The sequence below is a fragment of the Astatotilapia calliptera genome, chromosome 7 (assembly GCF_964374335.1).
Source record: "Astatotilapia calliptera chromosome 7, fAstCal68.1, whole genome shotgun sequence".
Lineage (NCBI taxonomy): Eukaryota > Metazoa > Chordata > Actinopteri > Cichliformes > Cichlidae > Astatotilapia > Astatotilapia calliptera.
Genome location: NC_137428.1, coordinates 24,421,299 through 24,443,777, shown reverse-complemented (window position 1 = coordinate 24,443,777; position 22,479 = coordinate 24,421,299). Strand labels below are relative to the sequence as shown.

Sequence of the window (22,479 nt, the reverse complement as noted above, 5' to 3'; positions counted from 1 at the left end):
TGTAATTGCAGATAATTTTAGTTTGTAGGCAACAAAAAGCGACCATTGCTAACCTGCGGTCATCAGCCATGTGAGGTGGGTTGCAGAAAACCTCTTGCATGTAGATACTTGCTTGGATATTTGTCAGCATGAGCACAACAGGACTTTTCTTCACCCTGCACTTTTTCATTATTTGATGCCCTGAAGAAAGCCTGGCAGGGCTTGAAAGTATGTTCAGGGCACAGAGAGGGAGATGATTCCTGTTTCTATTTGCTAATTTCTATTTTGGGTTTTTGGATATTAGAGCAACACAATATTCTGGTTAACATAGAAAAGTTGTCACGTATATCAGTGGTTAAATTAATAAGCCAACTGACTTGCATGTTTATGAGGGACTGGTAAATCTTGATGGTGGGAATCACCGGAGACCCCGTGATATAATTATCATGATACTTAAATCCCACTATGATATCTTTGCGTTTTTAAACATTCTGTAAAATGCTTGGTAGTGCAGTAAGGTATATCATGATATATTACAATTTATGACCTTTAAACTTTAAATTCTAATCTGTCTATATTGCCCTATGTTCCCCTCATTTCAGTCATTTTGATTGCTGGAAAATGGCTCAACACTGTCATAAATGCTACATGCACCTGACAAACTGAACTGTTTGTATTACAGTCCAACTTAACTGAATGCAAACATGTGGGCTGCTGTGCTTTTACAGGTATTTTGAATGTGAGCCAGCAGCTGCCAGTCCTCAGTGAGATAGTCAGCTGTTACAGACACAGGAATATGCAGGCCATGACGATCACGCGTCGCAAGTTAATGCAACCCTTTCTGCTGTAGCCTACCTTTCGTCAACTTCACGCTTCGCTTCTGTCTCGGTGCAGCTGCGTCTGTTGAAGCTGCATGTGGGAATATCTGGCTGTTTTGAGCATGTAAACAAAAGCTGTCGTTTTCCACAATGTTGCATGGACACGGGTCTTTGCACTTAAAGTAGGTGATTGATTGATTTTTGTCCTTTTGGCTTTGTCAACTTAAGAGTGAGCTGATGTAAGGTTAGCTTTGTAGTCCTTGGATAATGTTATGTGAGGATGGTGGCGTGTTAGATGAGCCCTCATGTCGTAGTATTCCTGGAGTGTTTTACTTTCGTGTGACACTCTTGCATATCCCAGCAGCAAACAGTGTTCTCTTTATTTATTTTTTTCTCTGATGCCACTCTCTTTCTTCCTGCACGCTGACCATCACCTCTTTGACCCTTAAAAAATAAAAATAAAAAACCCCTCAACAACACTACCCGATGGACTGAAAAGCAATTGATTTTTACTATTAGAGCTCTAAAAAGTTCAATTAGTATTTATAGTTCATGTAACAAGATAAACTTTTGTCCCTTGCAAAATGTTATGCTATAGAGAGCCTAAAGTTGTAGCGCTAAATGAAGCAGCAGTAAAACTGGTCACGTGCAGGAAGTATACCTGATTTCAAAAACATGGTCATTTATAGTGGTGATAGATGGTCATAACTACTGGAGATGCCATGCTCCAGATGGCAAACTTGGGTATTTGTAAAACATTTAGTTTTTGCTGGATCTACTTCAGATTTTATTAATTAGAGAAAAAAATCGTAACTGTGCAAATGAGGATTCTTTGAGCTTTGGAGTGATTTAAGCAAGTTAACATTGCCTTTATAAAGTTGTCCTAGAGAGCAGACAGTGACATCATTTGATATCTGTGTATTTTCCTGCAGCAGCTGCATTTAGCATGTATCCAGTGAGGGAATCCGTTTCTCTTGTAGTCAGTAACTGACTCTTTTTTGGCTGGAACTTGAGGAATCTATACAGTCTAGACACCAAATCTCCTCCCATGATCCCCGTGGGTCCTGAAGATGGAAGGAGGGGGGTCTGTGTGTGTCCGTGTGTACGTCTGTGTGTACATACGCACCCACATACATACCCACAGAGCAGGCGCCTCATAGTAATACTCATTCAGGCCAGCTGTTAGGCCACTGGTGGCTTTTCCCTTACCGTGGCAGACCCTGTCTCTACACTAATGGACACAAAGGTCTTCTGCAACTCCCAACCAAGGGGACTTTTCTTTTATCTAATGTTTAGTTCCTAATCTCGACAGTGGTTGGTTAGTCTTTGGTGATGCTGTCATGTTGTCATACTGTGTTGGGAAATGTGAGTAAAATAAATTTGCCCCTGTCTAGATGACACATTGCTGATTAGTAAGCATTTCCTCTCTCATTAGGTCTTGACCACCTGGAAAAGAGTCTGCTTGCAGCCACAGTAGCCAAAACGGCTGTCTGTATAAATCAAGGTAGTCTATGCCTTACTAGTTTTCGTCTGTTGCACTGAAGAGACACTATTTTGGTTTTAAACCTTCTTTAATGAGCAGGCTTACATTGTCGAGGGATTTAGACAGTAGACAGTATTGAGCAGTTATTAAAACCTGCTGTAAATGGGCTTTTCCCCATTTTAACATGCCTGTAGAAAAGAGCACAGATTCAACTCTTAATGATATTGTCACGCTAAGCTGCGATTAATCAGTATGCACAACAGCGGAACAAAGCACCTAAATAAATAATTCAGCTGTCATTAATGCTGTTGTTTTTACCCGTAGTCTTTCTTTACCGTGACATGTCCAAATGTTTTCCTTCAGAAAGGCCTATTGTGTAACTGTTATCTGACCAGTATGATGATATCGTCAATGGGTTCCGGCCAAGGCCTCTTCATCCTCCACTCTGTTTCCTGGGGAATAACATATGTTTATATGTGATCTGTTGCTCCAGGCTCCGTTGAGTGATATTGTCTATTATTCGCAGTTAAAAAAACAAAACAAACAAACAAAATAGAAAAAAACAAAAGAGAGAGAAAGAGAGAGAGAGATGCACACACACACCACTACAGCAGTGGAGAGAAGAATGCAACCTCTTATGCATTCCTCTCTCAAATAACTGGTGCAATCCCCCTTTCTGTTTTGCAAGTTGTTTTCCATTCAGATCATGCCGTATATCACATTCTTAAAGGAGACATATTATTATGTTCTTTTCTGACTTCATTATTTTATTGTTGGACACTACTTGAGTAACTTTGCATGAATTGGGACTTAGTTCAGCTGCTCTTTGAACGAATCTGTTTTTAGCTCTATCACTTTGTCTTTTAACCCACTTTCCTTCTACCTGGCTTTCCTGAGATGATTATATTATGGATATTTGCTCTGTTTGACATCACGCATAGCCGACAGTAAGAAAAAAAACAACAACTCTCAAATGGAGTGTGCAGAGCAGTCCAAAGCCCAAATTTTTGGCTCACAGGTATTTTTTGCAGACATTATTTTAAACAATGGCCATGTTTCATATGAGCCGATTAAACAGTGCAGCAGTACGTACATGAAAGAAAGTAATAGGTTCCCTTTTAAAGAGCTGTAAATTGAGCTGCACGCATGCCTACATGTAATTACGTTAACCTGAAGTAAAGAGATCCCAAATGGCAGCAAAGAAAGGAAAAAAGTGACACTAGGGCTAAACCAAAGCGTAAACCAAAGCCTTTTCGATATACGTAGGGCACACAATGTTTTAAACAAAACAATTGAAAGTGTATGCATGTGGATTTAGGACAAACAGTCCTGTTGAGTCACTGACTCTCACCCTGGTTTTTGTTATTTGAAATCACTTCAGCATCAGAAACACTGTGTTATGAAATCTCAGCTTGTGATTGCGCCGTTTCTGACTAGAAAATAAGTATTTACTGAACCATCTGTGTTTGTTTAAAGCTTTTGTAGCCAAGTTAGACTGTCTTTGTTGATAGATTGCTCAAACTTGAATCGGCTTCTTTTATGTTGGCATCACTATAGTTTTCGTTGTCTCAGTGCAACATGTGGGATCTTCCAACTTATCTCCCCATCGCACATACAGACTTGTGTGCTTACAGAGAACTTCCAAGTTGAGTTAGGAATGCAGCATGGGAGCTTGTCACCACCTGGTTCCATAACACAAGCCCACACTCTGTCACACGCTCACCCTGTTCTCCACTCCGTACCCAAGCAGGCAGTCCCAGCTGTTGTTTTCTTTGCAGACAACCTGCTACCTAGCGTGCCAGCTCTTTCTTTTGGTAAACAGTTCAGCTTTACAGTTCAGAAATTCCCCCTCTTACAGATGATATGATCAAAGGCAGACATGAGGGCAGCACAAGCTGACGTTAGGGCATTTATATGTGGTCGGTGCGCCTCTGTTTGTCTTCAAAAAGTTCCAGTGTCATTTCAGTTAAGCGGGAATAAGCAACCATTCTTTGATTTGTTTTCTTTTTCCCCTTCCTGTCCAGTTTATTATGAAGTACTGTCATGCCGTCCTGTCCCTTAATGCTGTAGTAAGCTCCTCTTCATAGAGCTTTAAGAGGGGGCCTGCAATGCTCGCTCCATCTGGATCCACTTAGACTCTAAGAAGAGCATAAGCACTTCCACTGCTGCAGCCTGAGAGTCTCATAGCCTGAGTGGCTTGCTTGTGTATCTGTTGCTGTTTTTACTCCAGTGGGCATTCAGACAAATGGGTCTTTCCCCAGGCATTTAGATGTCTCTAAGACATGTAATGTTGATAGCAGGAAAACTGTGCACAAAGACTGTTTCTTTCTTTACTTTTATTTTGTTTGTCTGTGCTGTCTTGTCACTGTGTGGTCATTGTGTTACCCACTGATTTACATCCAAAAGTAGTAATAGAAGTTTTTGTGCTAACACTCTTTTCTTAATTTCTGTAGCACTGCAATCCATCTACTCACATGCAACCTTTTCTGTGCAGCTTTCTTTTTCCCTCCCGAAAGTTTGCCTTTCCTATTCTGAATCTGCATACTCATAAAATAATGTGATATATGTTTGAAATAAGCTGTTTAATGCCAGCACTCTGGGTAAACTTTCAGAGTTTTGTTAAAATCTGAAACAATACTGGATTAGCACCTATTTCTGAGCCCATTTGCTTGGCCTTTCTTCTATCCTGCTAACTTTCAGGCGTTCGCAACACAGATGATTATGTTGTCATTTTAAACATGACAAGTGACGGATTGTTGTGTATATTCGACACCGTCTGTCTTGTTTGCTCGGTATATGAAATTTTAACCCTAGGCTATCACCCATATGTTCCAGTACTCTGCAGGTTTGCATAATTATGACTTTTATGCAAGGTTTGCATCTTTCTGGCACACGCTGGACAGGCCACAACACTCCATCATGTGGAAAAATTATGTTGTGCTTAGTCACTTGATACGAGTTGCCCTATTTTTCATCTGTCATCATGATAAAATGGTTCCCTCATTCCTTTTCCAATAGGTCGGCGGGGTTTTGCTGCCAGACCGTCTGTACTAAAGATTGCTGCAAAGCTGAGCTGTTAGTATACTCTTGTCCAATCACATGGCGAGGATTAAACTATACACATGAATGTACTTGTATGGTTAGCTTCCCTTCCATCAACATTAGTAACTTATTACCACCTGCAGCTACACTTCTACAACATTAACCTTGAACTAGACCAGCAACTGTTTTCTTCTTAAGTGTCTCCCTGTGGAGAATTACGTGGAAATCTAAACCCCCTAACCTCAAGTGCAGGTCTGCATGCCTCCGACACTCTGGCTGCATTCTCTAGAGGGTCCTGGATAAACAGCCATATGTGTACCCACATGTATACATGAAACCTGATTCTTGAGTGTCTGTTCAATCAACAGATTAAGGACAACTGACAGATGCGGATTACCTTTGGTGCTAAATTGTGTACAATAAAAATTAATGTGAAATTGCTAAGCAGAGCCCACATAGCTTTGTGCCAATCGCTACACCCCATCTTGTTGTACTCTGAAAGTTTATTCAGTTTAAATGTATATTCATTATTTTTCCATAATGTAGATCTATGGAATTTATAGCATTTTTTATGCACTGTGGATATGCTGGACTCTGTGCTCTTTTATGTGCGGGACAGAAATCAGGCTGATGACAACTGTAGTTTTTCATCAACTTCTAATTTTCTTCTTTGTTCCTGTTTTGATTTATCATGCAAGTCAATTGTATACCTCTGCCTTCGTTGCCTTAACACGTCATCATATGAATATGTTCCTAGCGGGTCTTTTTAATTTTGTTCGTGTTTTGGGAAGAGAAATCTGAGTCTGGGTCATGTCAGTGTTACCTGAACATCTTTGCACAAATAGTTTGAGTCTTATTATGAGCGCTCATCCCATACTTCAAGTTTTGGACAAAGAAATCAGGAAGGCAAGAGGGGGGGGGGCATAGGAAATGGAGAGAGAGAGAGGGAGAGAGAGGGCTAAAAGCCACCTCGTGGGTGGATGTATGTCAGCTAACTGTTAACACACTAGGTTCAGATTATAAAACGCGAGCGAATGATTCTCCTATGATCTCACTTCCAAACAATGTGCTTCATGTTTCTCCATCTGCAACCTTTTTTCCTTTTTCCTCCATTTTTATAGCCCCTCTCCTCTTCCCCTCATCCTCATCTCCCCAACACTTTGTGACTGCGGTAAGTTAATGGGCCCTTCTCGGAGTCGGAGGGAGCCTGCATTTCTTCTTAATTGGTGTTTGGGGTGGTGCATGAGAGGAACACAAATGTTTGCCATACCAGCACTGAAGCAATGATGTAGGGCCTAGTGGCATGTGACTGAATGTTCAGGGTATTGAGTTTGTTGCTCAAAGCCAGTGAGACTTTGCCATATTGAACAATTCCCATAATTACTAATGAGACTAACAGACAAGCATACAATAGTGTGCTAAAGTACTGAGAGTATCATGGATATGTTGTTTTAGGCCCACCCATGCCAGTGCTGTTATTTGTATAGAGTCACCTCATCCTCTTGGCGGGATTCCTCTTAGTTTGAAATTTTAAAAAGCCAATCTGAGTTTGGCCGACACTTGCAGCCTCCAGAATACCCGTCAAATAAAAAAATAAAGGAAGAAAAACCCCATCACTACAGTTTAAGCTGTATCGTTCTATGTATTCATTTTCACCCTTTCCCCAGCATTGAATAAAACTTTTCCCTTAAGCTTCATCTCGTAGACAAAATAAAACAGACATACCCAATGTGACATCACTCGTCGGATTTGGAATCCATATTTTTTTATTTTTCTTAAGCAGGAGGAAAATCCCGTTTTTAATTTGTAAATCTGGAGGTGAGTTGGAACAAAGAAAGGGTGCTTTTCTGCCTGGGCAAGGAAGAGAAAAAGTTATGAAACACATCAAACAAATCTGCAATGCCTGGAGCAAAATGTACAGCGGCCAGGTGCTAACTGGTAAAACTAAATAACACTAATCAAAACTGTCAAGACAAAGAATTTGGGGTATTTTTACTCTTACAGTTAATTTTCTCTGGTCAGAATCAGTTGATGAATTGAACTTGTACCTTTTCCCCATTGTTTGATTTGTCTCACACAAAGAAAATTCCAAGCAAACCACAGTGCGTCCCTTTTGGACTAGTGGATAACATGGAGAATTTCTCTAATTATCACTTCACTTTACGACTAGTTGGTGCAGTTTGTATATTCAGGATGTCTGCGTTAGTCTGCCACATCCCTGAAATCAAAATATACCTGGCTACAGGAAGGTGTTCAGCTCAAACTTGGAGCGTAGCCATGGAAGTTGGGTTGGATCAAGGTTAAATTTAGATCATTTGGAACTGTAGCGAGACCACCTACTTCAAAGGGTCTCTTTGTAGCTGATTTGGTTTTTACTCTGTTCACATCTGCACAAGCAAACTGCACCAAAGGGAAAAAAACACCAACCAGAGTTTTATTTAAGCAGACTAAACAGCGCAGGGGTGAAAGCACCCTTAGACTATAGAGTACCAAAAGTGGATACCAACACCGAAATACCTTAAGCTACACTTATAAAAAAAAAAGAAAAAAGAGAGAGCCCAAAAATAGAAACGAGGTCATAGAGGTCTATGGGAAAATGGCCCTTTCTCTGTTACCTAAGTAAACACTTTCCCCACTGATTTTACAGGCTTAGTGGTTAGTTTAATCTCAAGTTGAATAAAACATGGGGCTCATTTTGTAAATTATCACAAGTGAGCAGATTGATTAGTCATTGGCCATTAAGTTTGTGGACCCTCTGATTTGGAAAGTGGAAACGTTCACCTCGAGCCTTTGTAACGGGGCTTCAGTGATGTATAGGTGAATTCACAATGGCTATGTCCAACTGTTATACTGCCTATGATTTAAACAGAGTAATATTTTATGGACAACCTTTATTGCACACATAGGAACATAAGTTGTCATCAACCTGAGCAATGTTATTCTTACTTCCTCTGCTCTTTGCAATGTAGACTCACACTGAGCTAAAACAACACAAATGGAGGTACATGACAGAGCCTGCTACTCGACTGTGATATGAAAGAGCTAATAGTAATGAACTAGGTGCAGTGTAGACTCACATGCATTGGAAAGGGCTTTGGAGATGTTAACAAGAACTTGATTTTTAAAAAATATATAAATCTGAGTGAGTTTTTTTTAAATAACCTTCATGCTTTCTCCTCTCTTTGTCCTTGACTGCATCAATCTACACATTAAATGAGCCACACACGAAGCCAATTATAGGTTGGACAATCATTCTAATGCTCAGTAATCAGTAATCTTTTACTAAGATGTATATACAGTCATGCGAAGAAGAATGTTTTCACAGGACTCAATGTATTTTGTTAAAAACTAAGTACACCCTTACTGGCATCCATAGGAATTAAGAGGGTAAGTAGCAGCCAGGTGCTGCTAGTCCACTTGATTAACATTCACACGTTTACCACAGTCTTCTCAGGAATCCCTGCAAGTTCACCCCAAGGGCAGACCATGCAATGCTCAGAGAAACTGCAAAACATCTCAGACTATACAAGCCTGAGGTATCATGTTAAATTTAAATGACATCTCAATTAGATAAAAATGGAACAAGTATGGCTTGTTTGGAAGTGTTGCCAGGAGAAAGCCTCTTCTCTCTAAAACAGTGGTTTAGGTTGGTAGAATTGCATCTGAACAAAAGATTTCTGGAATAATGTCCTTTGGACCATGTACCACAGTACCATGTTTGGTGAAAGCCAAACACACACTCACCACAAACATGCTATCACTCTATAAACCAAAGAATTCTAGAGTCAGATGTGAGGCCATTTGAGGCCATTCGTCCAACAGCTTGGCTGAAATTGGGTCATGAAACAGGAGGTGTTACCTAGTCAAAGTCCAGACCTCAATCTGATTGAAATGCTCTGATGGTATCTTAAGAGAGCTTTGCATGAGAAATTGCCTGTAAACCTCAGTGAACTGAAGCAACCTAAAGAAGAGTGGGCCAAAATTCCTCCATTCCTCCAAAAATGTGCAAGAGTCATACAAAAAATGATTTCATGTTATTGCTGTTGAAGCAGTTTCTACAGTTTCTACATGAGTCTGTAGAATCCCATGTGAAAATATTATTTTAACCAGTAGTTGATAAAGTTTACATCAGTCAACAATGTCACTGCATTCCCATTGTGTTTCAAAGATAAGTCACTGTCATCAGTATGCTTTCCTGTGTAGGGTGTATGTTTAGTCCTTGCTTTTGAAATGAAATTCCAATGAAAAGGTCAACCAGCAAACTAGCCTGACACTCCTTCTATGCATTATGGTGTCCACCCAGTCAGCTTCCCAACAACACCTACATGACTGGACTTCTGATCTCTGTATTCAACCGCATACACACAGTGAAATGTAAGTCATTTATGTGGAAAATATTTGCCAGGGGTAGTCAGAAGCATGTTAAATGCTGTGGTTTTCAAAGCAGTTTCAGGATTCAGTGTATTGATGACCAAAGGTCTTTCATATAGCATGGTGGGACAAAATAAGATGATTGAAGACTCCGTACTTTCTCACTTGTGTATTCCTGTTATGATGAATGGGGAGAACTTCTTCTTTTCTTTTCCTTTCTTTTCTTTTTTTCCTCTCTGTCTTCTAGAATATATGGTAATTTGCTTTGATGTAGGTTTTTGTAGCTATGCAGGTTGTGTAGTAATTGTTTTTCTTTGTCCTGTTGGACTACTTGATAAGTCAAGCACTGTATGTATGAAAAGATAGGCTGGTTGAAGTCTGGTCTCATCTTCCAGTTATTTTGCATTATACCTTTGTGTCTTAATATTTGTGTCTTTAAATAAAACACACACACACTCACACATTTAATATAATGGTCAGTTGGGGCACAGGAGGGTGCATCTTGCATATGTTTTTAGGAATGGATTTTTAAATTTTGCTAAGAAGCTTTCGTCAAATAGTTTAGAGTCTTTGAAGTTTTTTGACAAATGCCATTGGCAGCTTTAGTAACATTCCAGACTTTGTTGCTTTTAATAATAATTTTGACTTTTTTCATGTGATTTAATTCAGTAGATTTAGTACGCTAGTGTGTTGCAACCTCCGCTTTAGTGATTAATACAGAGATAGCTGGGGGAAAGAGAGAGTTGTGAAGTTGTCCAGCAACTTCTGCCAAGGGTTATTTCTTTTTCTAGTTATGGTCAAGGCAGAGACCCTGCCTCAAAACCACAGAGCCACGTATGTTTCTTGTAAAGTAAAACAAATACAAGAGACGGTGACAGGCCCTCATTTTGATTAATTTCAATATGTTGCTCACTTAATTCCCATTTCAAATGACCTGTGGTAAATGAGTGTGAAGTCCAGAGCACACAATGGCAGAAGTTATACTTTTCCCCTGTTGATTGAGCACTTTAGCTATGCCTCTAACAACCTGTTTCCAGAACAGATTCCTCAACCTGTAAACATTTCAGACGGCAGGGAGAGAGAGGAAAAACCGAGAGAGAGGGTATAGTGGCAGAAAGATGAAGGGGGGAGGGGATTTAAGCATTTTAGGAGGAGGAGTGTCTTGTAATTATCCTATGACTTCAGCAGAAAGAAAGGAGGAATTTTTTAGAAGTATACACCATCTGAGCTCTTTTCATAGTTTGAAATTAGAGCGTTTGACTCACATGTTGGCATGGGTTTTGGGATACTGGTGGGGTGTTGTTTGTATTCTTCTCGGAGAGTGTGTGTGGTAGTGGTCTCTCCCTCCTACTTTTGAGGTGGGAGGGCTGAGCTGATGTCATTGAGTGCAGCAAACTGAGCCTGAAAGAGGCTCTTTGTTGGCAGCTGCAGCACGAGTAGTCCCTGTGCCTCGGATACTCACTCACACAGGGGGACGGAGAGAGGAATGGCACCGCACAGACGGCCCTAGTGTGTACTCAACTGATAAATCTACAAGGCGATAAACGTTTGGACAAAATCTGCGCTATTTTGTTGGGGTTTTTTTGGTGATTGTTTAACTGTGGAGGCAACCTAAAGCCAAAGAGGGGGGAAAAAACATGGAGACGCTCATAAGGAAAAGTTGGTAGACTTTGCCGGACAGCGGACTCTTTCTGTTTCGGAAAGGAGTGAGAACAATAATAAAAGGATACATTTCAGTTGGAAGGACTCCAGGAAAAACAAACCAATATCTATTTCTTCTTTACTTGGTGTTCTTTCCACTTTTGTCAGCTTCTTTTGGATTTTTTTATTATTCTTTTGTTGGACACATGTAGACGAGAAACGTTCAAGGGACATCTGGTTTGAACAAGCAACAATATTTTCAGCGTGAAGGGAAAGAAAGCAAATGAAAATGTTGGAGATATGCCTAAAATTGGTGGGGTGTAAATCTAAGAAAGGCCTCACGTCGTCCTCCAGCTGTTATTTGCCAGGTAAAGAAATCTAGTTTTCTGTTTCTTTTGATTTTTACAGTTTGCCATAAGAGGAACAGTCACAGGAGAGATGTTAGAAATGGAGAAAAAGTAAAGGCTTATGAGCACAGAGGAAAGAAAGAAAAGGTTGAAGTATCCACCGTGTAAAATCTCAACAATCATTTCTGGGTTCTGGAAAGTGAAGAATGGGGAGGGGAAAGCGGAGATCAAGCTCAGGGGAGGGTTGGGGAGCCCAGACACACTGGCTAGCTGGAGAGGAAAAAAGTGGAAAATGAGACGGAGAAGAGAATACAAGGAAATCTGACTCCTGCCCATGTCCCACTTAACTCTTGTTTATGTGGAGAGGGGATCTAATCTCAGTCTGCGCTCCCTTTTTCTTCTCTGCTGTATTACACTACTTCAATCTTGTTTAGTGCTCCCATAATGAAGTTAGTAGATAATGAAAGAGGGAGAGGGGGTTGTGAACTTTTTTCCTAGCGTCACGCACAGTTGATTTCCGGATTATCTATGCAACACAAGGGGAATTCAACGAAGTCCAGGACATATTGGGTCTGTACATAGTAAAAGATTAGTACTGGGAGACTGAGTGAAGTCTTGTGTGTTCTGTAGATTGCACAACCAAATGATTTAATAGAGTTAATAGTACTTGTACGGCCCCATTGAAGTAAGTGACAGTGATAAAGAGCCTCTAACTCTTAGATCTTATTGTAGAAGGCACAACAAATCTCCTGATTATGCCTCAGGGAGGCTGTGTTTGTCTTTGATCCATGAACAAAGCAAGCTTTTTGACATTGTTGGAATAATTATATTCCATGGGCATAACAGCAGGAAGATTGTGGATATTTTCAGAGAGCTTGGGGTTTAAATGGTGTTGCCTACTTTTTCACCTGGTTCCTTGCTATCTCCCACGAACATCTTGCAAACATATCTACAGTCAGTAGAAGTACATCACCACTTCCTACTTCAGTCATAGCATCTTAAGCAAAAGGAATATATTAGGGTAGAAGTTTTCCCCTTTTCATTACTCATAAATATGTAATTTTGTACTAAGTGTGTTCCATCTGCAATAAATCAGCCTTTTTTTCTCTTTACCAGTTGATGGGAACTAATTGATGGGAACTAACAGCTGTACCAGCTGGTTAGTTGCATTTGTAAACTGGTTCATTAGAGATAAGTAGAATCACCAGGATGACACAGCTCCTAGTTTTTTGCAGAAATTTTCTTTCTTGCATCAGTGTTTGACTTCCAGTGCATTCCTAATGCTGATAGAAGTGCAGTCATGGCTGTAAATTCTTTAGGAGTTCCTCACATATTTAATCATTTTGACTGTCATCTCACTAATGCAGCCAGGACATGCTGTAATTTCTCCCACTCCATGACTGGGGAGAGCTGCGGTCTGATACGAGGGCTGCTCCCATTCTTTGCTTCTTTCTTTCATTTACCTCCTTTTTTCTGTTTTCATATGACTTTTCATTTCCCCCCTCTTTCTCTCTCTCTGTTGACACATGTGTCAGCATGCTGTCATCATCTCACAAATAGCTGCAGTATTTCTGGCCTGTTAAGTGGGCATGTGTGGCACGGGCTGTTAAAATCGCTGCCCACACACTGTATGACCAGCCCAAACTGTATGCAGCCCCCCGCCCCATTTGAGCCGGTTTCCTATCTTGGTCGATCTCTGGTCTTATCTGTTTGAATTTGGGTTGTTTTTGTTGCTAAAATTAAGCTTGGTACTTATGAATGAATGGCTGGCTGTGCTTTTGAAGGTTTACACCTTGGACAAAAGGACAGGAGAAATATAGAAATGTAGGTATGAGCCAGATCTACCCTGTGTGTCATCAGCAGCTCAGCCATCAGGTCCTTTAGCTACAAAAAAAAAAAAAAGCAGCACATTTAGTTATGATAGTCTCACTGTGAGTAGGCTGGTGAGCCTAGCTTGCCAGAAGAGTTGGTGTGAAAGGATTTCATTAGCCTCCAAATACATTGATGCCTGGAACGTGTCAACAATGTCATGTGACAAGTTGTGGGCCTGTTTACTTTGTATAGGGTTATATTAGTTTACTGCTGTATGTTAAATCTTTGAAATACTTTAGGTTGTGAGGAATTTGGAAGTCATATCATCTCCCACTGTGACTAGAAAGTCCATTACACAATGGCCCTTTAAGCTCATGTTGAAATGAACCCATTTGTTGCTGCTGTTATTGAATAACAGCCACTGCTTTTTCCACAAACTGTTATCTTTGCAATATGGTTATTCACCCATCCAAGTATTAATGCATTAAATCAAATTGTGTTATCAATCTTCAAAACGTTGGCGTGAGTTGCCAGTTTTGGAGATATCCACTTTAAAAATGTATTCAGTATAGGGAAACTAGGGTAATATCTTTTTATACTCATCACGAGGCAGTTACAAAAAATGGAGTAGAAACTGTTTTCTTTGTACAAAACAAGCAAAAACCTGTGATTGGAGGTTTGTACTAGTGACAGCGTGACTGGACGAACCATTAATGGCACACCCCTTGGGGTACATGCTTGTTTTGGTTGGTGAATTTAGAGTGGATAAGAACATGCTCTTCTTTAATTGCAAATAGGCATTGTAATGATAAATGCATATGCAAATGAATAATTAGCTATATTTTATTGACTTTTGCCTTTAGGTTACATTATTGGCTTGAGGTAGAGCTATCTTGTTCTATGAACGAGCCCAACTTCCTCCTCTGAAGCTGTAAGTTGTCCTTAGTCCATTGTTAGTCTTGGAATAGGTTATTTATTTCTGTTACAGGATTTTCATAGATGCACTAATGGAAAATTGTCTAGTTTCTTTTTCATTGGGTCAATTAATCACATGTGTTTAGCTGAGTCTTGATTTGTCTGTAGTTTTTCAGTTGGGTCAGAGGCACAACTGTTGAGCATAATTGCTAAATTACTAAATAAACACAGTTACAAGTCAGAATATTTTATCTGCTGTTACCAAATCAGATGTTTTCTTAATCATTCACCCTTTCAGTCAAACCATTTGGCTTTGTTTCTGAGAACGACTAGAACACACAAATGCTGCAGTTGCACAGCAACTAAGATATGTGTGGTGGTATGTGTTGTAATCCATGCAAGACTTTTACATAAAACAAAAGGAGCAGTGAGCACTAAGAGCACAGCAAGGAATGTGGTGATAACCAAAGGAAAGTGATGCAAGATGAATGTCAGCTGTTGTAAGGGAGAGAGAAAAGTGAGCACATGGGTAAGTTTTATAGCCTGTGATGCCCAGGTGACCCAGATCAGCTGACAGCGTTCCTGAGTCAAGAAGTTTCCTGCTGAGCTCGCAGATAAAATGGATGTAAAATGGCCTAAAGCCGTTAAATGATAAAATCTGCACTGCTGTGCTTTGCCGGTAAAACGTAATTTGTCACATGCTAGTAGCTAGCCATTTGTTTTTTGGGAATGCTTGGAAGAATGAAATGCAAGATGGGTCCAAAACATGTGTGACAACAGCTGAGAAAACCACACAGTCGAGCTCATTTTATAGGCCAAACTGCGTTTAAATAGTTTCTCCTCTTTTTTTTTTTCTTGCTCTTCACTGTAAACAAAATCCTTCTTTTTTTTTCTGTGTATTATTTTATTTTGTCACATTTTGAATGTTATCAATCAGGTTTACTTCTTATGCTTTGTTATAATTTAAGACATATATAACAAAATTTTAAATTAAACTACTTTGAACTTATCTATTTTATATTTACAGACAAGATCAGTGGTGAAACATATTCTCATGGCCTAACTTGGGGGGAGGGTGATTGTCTAGGTATTTAGGAAAATTAAATCTAAACAGGGATAATCCAGGAAATGAAAAGTTGTAGAAGCTTGAGGTACAATTTAGATCACATGATTGGCCTCTTTACTCTTGATTTCATGGTGGGATCACAACTGCTGAAGCAAAACATGGGCTGAAAGTGATATAAAAAAGTATAAAATGACAGATGGAGAGGTTAGTGTTCTGAATCATCCAACTTGTGTGTGAAAATGCTTCACAGGGTCAGTGTTGTGGTGTCTCTTCCGGACTTCATAATTAATATTTTTGCTCATATTGAAGTTTCATACTTGTATTCTGACAGGCTTGTTGTTGTTGTTCTTCCAGAAGCTCTCCAGAAGCCAGAAATTGAGGGTCAGGGTCTGACAGAAGCAGCCCGCTGGAACTCCAAAGAGAACCTTTTGGCTGGACCCAGTGAGAATGACCCCAACCTGTTTGTTGCCCTCTATGATTTTGTGGCCAGTGGTGACAACACTTTAAGCATTACTAAAGGTAAGAGGGTGGGGGCAATAAATGAAGGATTTATAAAAATATTTATATATAAGTTTTTTTGTTTGTTTTTTGTTTTGTTTTGTTTTTTTTGGGGGGGGGGGTTCCATTTAGCAAATAGTAATAATTACAAAGCAGTATTTGTGAAGGTAGAAAGAAAAGGATTTCATACAAAAGTATGCTAGTGGAAATGAACCAGGCAAGCTAAGCACCTTATTAAACTCCAGGTCACAAGGGCACTACAAGGAAGGAAATAATCCTGACCATTACCCAATTTTTGTAAGAGTAACTCTAGTTTAGAATGAGTCAGATCAGTTTCTGAAAAAGGCTTGGTTGAGTTTGTAATCTAAACCAACACACATCTATTAAATTTGAGTGGGATGTAACTTACAAAATGATCTCTACTGGAGATTGCTGAAGTCTTTATACGATTCTTACCATTGCTGGGAATCCACTTATTAGTGTCCCGTCTCCTTCCCGTTCTGCCTTCGCTCCCATCTGACTCTCACTTCCTGACAATGGCCTCACACGTGGGTCGTTTTCCACTGAAGCGATTGTAAAACAATGCTGCAGACACAGACAAACAGAGGAAGGAAGAATGGATCTTAAGCACAGGAATAAACAAGAAAATGTCCTCTACAGTGCTGCCTTCCAGCTTGTTATAATGGTGCAAAGATTAGGTCTGTTTACTTTGGCTGTTTATTGCCAAATAACAAAGATTACACAATTATTTAATTTAAAAGCAAAAATAGGCCACCATCATTATTTAATTGTGTATGTTTTTTTTTATGTCTTTTATGTTGTGTATATGAATAGTTTATTCTCAAAATGTTTTCATATTATGGTGTCTTCAGGATAAGTTGCATTTTATTTGGATAGCACCTTTCAAGATAAACATCACAAAGTGCTTCACAACTAAATGCCAGGTCATGAGAACAAAAGTTAACCAAACCCAAGTCTTAAAAGATGAGTTTTTAGCTGGTTTTTGAATGAGATTAGCAAATCCACAGATCTCAGGGTCGCAGGGAGAGTCTGGGTGGCCACTTTTGCAAAAGCTCTGTCTATGAATGTAAAAGTCAAATAAAGCTCTAAAAGTCAAAATCAGAATCTTAAAATGGACTCTGAGGTTAATAGAGAGTCAGTGTGAGTGAATTGGCAACAGTGTGATCGGAGTACTTAGAAGACTCAACCAGAAGTCTTGTAGGGGTGTTCCAAACAACTTTGAGACATTCCGAGGAGTTTTTGCAACTACTGAATAATTAATTACAATATTCCAGACATGATATAATAATGTTGACTTTCTATGTTGACTAGGGGAGAAGCTGCGTGTGCTGGGTTACAATCATAACGGCGAGTGGTGTGAAGCACAGACCAAGAATGGCCAAGGTTGGGTGCCGTCCAACTACATCACCCCAGTCAACAGCCTGGAGAAGCACAGCTGGTACCATGGACCCGTGTCACGGAACGCGGCAGAGTACCTGCTCAGCTCGGGCATCAACGGGAGCTTTCTGGTCCGTGAAAGCGAAAGCAGCCCCGGTCAGAGGTCCATTTCTCTGCGGTATGAGGGGAGAGTGTACCATTACAGGATTAACACTGCGTCTGATGGCAAGGTGGGTATCAGCGGTGAGAAAGAGTCACACGATAAGAAAGTATTTATGTTTTTGTCTTTTTTTTGTTTTTTTTAAATGGGTTCTTTACAAGCACTTTTCCAACTTACTCCACGTCTCTAAGTGGTTGTTTTCTCACATGCTTTCACAATAGTTGGTACTTGGATGGTTCATCTGTATCTGACTGGCCAGCACGTCTTGGTAATCAGGTAGTGCTAACAGTGTGTTCATGATAGTTTTTAAATGTGTGTTCTTGCAACACATTCAAAACTCTAGCTCAGTGTTTTTAAGTAATTTAATTAATTAACGACACACACACACACACACACACACACACACACACACACACACACACACACACACACACACACACACACACCAGCAAGCCACAATAGGCCAAGTGTATTTTTATAGTGTGCTGCGTTCTTGCCAAAAATATCTATAGGAAGTAATCGTTTAACTTACTTGCACATATTGTTCATATTGTTGTCTCCTTGAGTATCACAGCATTACCAACTCACATACACTCACTCTAATACGCACTAAATGCTGCCTTCCTGTCTTGCCTTACGGGCACTGTACAAGTCAAATTAAATCAAATATTTTTAATGGCATATTTAAAACCACACAAAATACAATTGTATAATTTAATACCATTTCCACCGTCATTCCGGCCGAAGAATGATGGAAAACCAGTGGGGACAAGAAGGCCTATTATTTATATTGGCTAGCAGTGGCAACAGTGCTGCAGGTATAATTGCACCAGCACAAAGAAAGGATTAAACAACCTCCTGCTTGCACAATCCACTGTCACACTAGTCTTACTCTTAAGTTTTAAATGTGGAGTGTCTCTAGAGGGGAAAAAAAGATGAAAGAGATTTGTTTTAATTCGTGCTTGATTTAATTTTATTCAAGACTAAAGACCTACAAGTTTTACATGTTTCTGTACTTCTAATTGTAACATTTTGCTTAAATCCTTTGGAGTTGAGGCTGGCCAACAACTTAAAAGAGGTTTATTTTAAGAACTTTAAAAATGCAGACTACCAGTATTTAATGTTCATGGCAGATCCACGTAGGTGGCTGAATTTCTTGAGTGGGATTCCCCCCTCCTCCCCTTAAAGGCTATATCGGTCGAGAAGCCACTTTTGGCCGTGTCACCCTGCTGTTTGTGATGGAGCGAGGTGAACTAGGTTTAGGAACGCCAGCTATGAGAAGAATGCCTCTAACTGCCACTGTGCTTCTCATAATGACCAGCAGACGCAAGGCCTGGCCAGACACTGACGCCCATGCAAAGACATGCATTAGCACAGATGCAGCCAAGTATGCACACACATACAAAGAAGCGAATGGACAAACACAGACGCTCTCTCTCACACACACACACACACACATACATACACTTGGTTCCCCATCGCATATTGTTTTCCATCCTCCCACTGAGCTACAAGTCAAGCGTCTGGTATGATAGAGTTCGCCAATAATTTGAAATTACCTCAGCACTCCCTGGAGCTGCAGGTTTTGTTGCACATTGGCTCTGTTATTAACACTGCTCTGAATAGAGAAAAAAAAAAGAAAAAAGATTTTCATGTTGGTAAGCTCTTTTTTTTCTTCCCCCTCCTAGATTTAGTAAATGGTCATGGTTTAAACCATTAAATCGTCTTGAGGTTTCTGCGGACTCTTCACCGCAGTCAAGGTTGTTCTCTTTCTTTCCTTTTTTCCTCCCTCCACAGGCCTTAGGCAAAGAGCGTATTCACAAGAATAAAAGAAGGCAGAAGTCACATTCTGGAACAAAAATCAGTTTTTGTTCCGAAAAGGCTAGAAAATCTGTCCACTTTGTTCTGTCCAGTATCCTTCCACCTGCCAAATACTGTACGAGCCTCTGATAGGCTAAGAAAATCTGATCTCTAATCTCTTGCATCCACTCAAATATAGAATCTCCCCCCCCCCCTCTCTACAGCTTTACGTCTCATCTGACAGCCGTTTCAACACACTGGCCGAGCTGGTGCACCACCATTCCACCGTGGCCGACGGCCTCATCACGACACTGCACTACCCAGCGCCGAAGCGTAACAAGCCCACCATCTATGGAGTTTCTCCCAACTACGATAAGTGGGAGATGGAGCGCACTGACATTACCATGAAGCACAAACTAGGAGGGGGCCAGTATGGGGAAGTGTACGAAGGCGTTTGGAAGAAGTACAACCTCACCGTGGCAGTCAAGACGTTAAAGGTACGGAGACAGAGAAGATTAGCATCGACCTACTCATGTGGAAACATTTTGACAACTACTGGTGTTACATATTAACATTCCAAGCTATGGTTTTAATTTGGCTGAATAATGCTACCATCTGGTGTAGCACAGATGCAACTGCACCCAGCCATCCTTTGCTGTCCTCACTTTCTTTTTTCTTTCTTTCCATAAACTGTGTAGGAGGATACGATGGAGGTGGAGGAGTTTCTGAAGGAGGCTGCGGTTATGAAAGAGATCAAACACCCTAACCTGGTGCAGCTGTTAGGTATGTGACTAAAAACAACAATCATTGCTTTAATGTGGGGGTTTTACATAAACACTGTTTAAATGTAACACATGTACGCAAAATCTTCTGCTAGAAATGATGTATTTTGTTTTTAGTGGCTCCATAGTGTAGATGTGTACACGTGTTTGCCTAACAAGCCAGGAGGAGAAATGGTTCACTTTGGGGTTGCATCTGGAATAAAAACTGCACCCAAGAAAAGCTGTGAGATGATGATTTGTGTTGCGGGACTCGTGTTTTTGGCAGGCGTGTGCACACGGGAGCCCCCGTTCTACATCATCACAGAGTTCATGACCCACGGTAACCTGCTGGACTACCTGAGGGAGTGCAACAGAGAGGAGGTCAATGCTGTGGTGCTGCTACACATGGCCACACAGATCTCCTCTGCCATGGAATACCTGGAGAAAAAAAACTTTATACACAGGTGGGTTTGAAGGCCTAAAAAGCAAACTTGCTAACCTGTCCTGGGTTTATAAGACAGATGTTTTTTTATTGGGTTTTTTTTACCCATCTTCAGTTTTAAGCTGGAAGGGACAAAAAACACCTTTGACCTCATATCTCATTTTCTCTTATTTTTCTTTTTTTTCTCCCCTCTCCTTCCTGAGCAGTGCTCCTCTCACACTCTCATTGTATCACAGACAAGTCGATCTTGTAGCAAAGCTTGTTTGTTCTGGCACGTCCAGCCGTATCTTTTGGAAGCGATTATATGACTTATGACTTACATATTTGTGAAACTGGATTTTAATTTTTAAGCCTGACACGACTCAGCTTGCAATTGTAAATTTATTCTTTTTTTTTCTTTTCTTTTTTACCCCACAACTCATCTGTAGAAATATGGCACCTGAGAGGATTCTCTAACAAAACACACCGCTGTTCTGTTGTTTCTTTTCTTTTGGGTTCATATCAGCTTAATAAATTCTCATTTCTCATTTTCAAAGTCAGCATTTCTATACAGCTTCCCATTCATCACTTCCTCTCATAACTGCTTTTTCTTCTGTAGGGACTTGGCAGCCCGTAACTGTCTCGTTGGGGAGAACCACCTGGTGAAGGTTGCAGATTTTGGCCTGAGCAGGCTGATGATTGGAGATACCTACACGGCTCATGCCGGGGCCAAGTTCCCGATCAAGTGGACAGCTCCAGAGAGTCTGGCTTACAACAAGTTCTCGATTAAGTCTGATGTCTGGGGTGAGCTCCTGTCTTTTACTCTGCTGTTAAACAATGTGAAACAAATTTAATTTCCCTCATTCTAATTTGCACATATTCCTCACATGATCTCAATTCGTAGTCTTTGACTTTGTTCTTTTTTGATTTATTGTCTTGTTCAACTTGTTCCTGCAGCATTTGGTGTGCTGCTGTGGGAGATTGCCACATATGGCATGTCTCCTTACCCTGGCATCGACCTGTCCCAGGTCTATGAACTGTTAGAAAAAGACTATCGTATGGATCGACCAGAGGGCTGCCCCGAGAAGGTCTATGAGCTCATGATGGCCTGTGAGTACCACAACCCATCTTGTAAAAACATGATTAAAGGCACGCTTCTGTTTTGGAATAACTTTTTGTTTTCCTTTTCTTTTTGTCAGGTTGGAAGTGGAACCCTTCAGAACGTCCAACTTTTGCTGAAACCCACCAAGCCTTTGAGACCATGTTCCAGGAATCCAGCATCTCTGATGGTCAGTGTCCATTTCTTTTCTGTCTAAAACCTCTTCAGTTTGGGGCAAACTGTTCTGATACTCCTCAGGCTTGAGTGTGTTACATAGATATCCTGATGTAAACACACTCAAGCCTGTTGTTTGTTGCTAATATGTCCAAACCTTCTTGTATTTGTGATTTTAGAGGTGGAAAAGGAGTTGGGAAAGAAAGGAAAGAAGACATTAGGCTCCATCCAGCAGGCTCCGGAGCTGCCCACCAAGACCAGACCTCGCAAGAGCAACATAGACAGCCGAGATACAGAGAGCCCAGGTGACATGAACTTAAAGAGTATGCCTGGTGCCTTTATTGCTAGTTGTTAAATATACCTTCACACTTTATTTACATTACCCTGAAATAAGTAGTGCAGTATTTGATGCTCACATTCATAATCTTAATAATCGGTAAGAATTAAAGACCACAAAACGTTCTGTGGGTAAAATGAAACAATGTCTCACCACCAATTTCCCTTTGAAGTAAAGACGGTCTGAGCTTTTGACAACCTGCAAGATCAAGTTCTTACTGAATTGTTTGGCTGTAACCACATAATAAGGATTGTTCCCATCAAAGGATTTTTTCTCCAGCTGTGAGGACTTAATTATACATGATCTGCTGTCCTGCCCTTCTCTTTGCCCTGACATTGCTCTAAATATGTTTGGCAG

At 40.4% G+C, this 22,479-nt stretch overlaps 1 protein-coding gene across 2 annotated transcripts in view; it reads left to right on the top strand.

The window, feature by feature from the left end:
* The window catches only part of abl1 (abl oncogene 1, non-receptor tyrosine kinase), a 39,337-nt gene that overhangs the window by 13,401 nt on the left and 3,457 nt on the right, over positions 1-22,479 (top strand). The window contains exons 1-10 of one of the 2 annotated variants that reach the window (XM_026173793.2): positions 11,126-11,702; positions 15,829-15,993; positions 17,305-17,600; positions 19,555-19,827; positions 20,029-20,113; positions 20,378-20,555; positions 21,132-21,316; positions 21,470-21,622; positions 21,712-21,801; positions 21,965-22,090. In XM_026173793.2, coding sequence (XP_026029578.1) covers positions 11,618-11,702; positions 15,829-15,993; positions 17,305-17,600; positions 19,555-19,827; positions 20,029-20,113; positions 20,378-20,555; positions 21,132-21,316; positions 21,470-21,622; positions 21,712-21,801; positions 21,965-22,090 — 1,636 coding nt within the window. In that variant the 5' untranslated portion in view covers positions 11,126-11,617. Of the gene's footprint in view, positions 1-11,125; positions 11,703-15,828; positions 15,994-17,304; positions 17,601-19,554; positions 19,828-20,028; positions 20,114-20,377; positions 20,556-21,131; positions 21,317-21,469; positions 21,623-21,711; positions 21,802-21,964; positions 22,091-22,479 lie in introns of those variants that run through there. The other variant, XM_026173791.2, reaches the window with a different exon arrangement.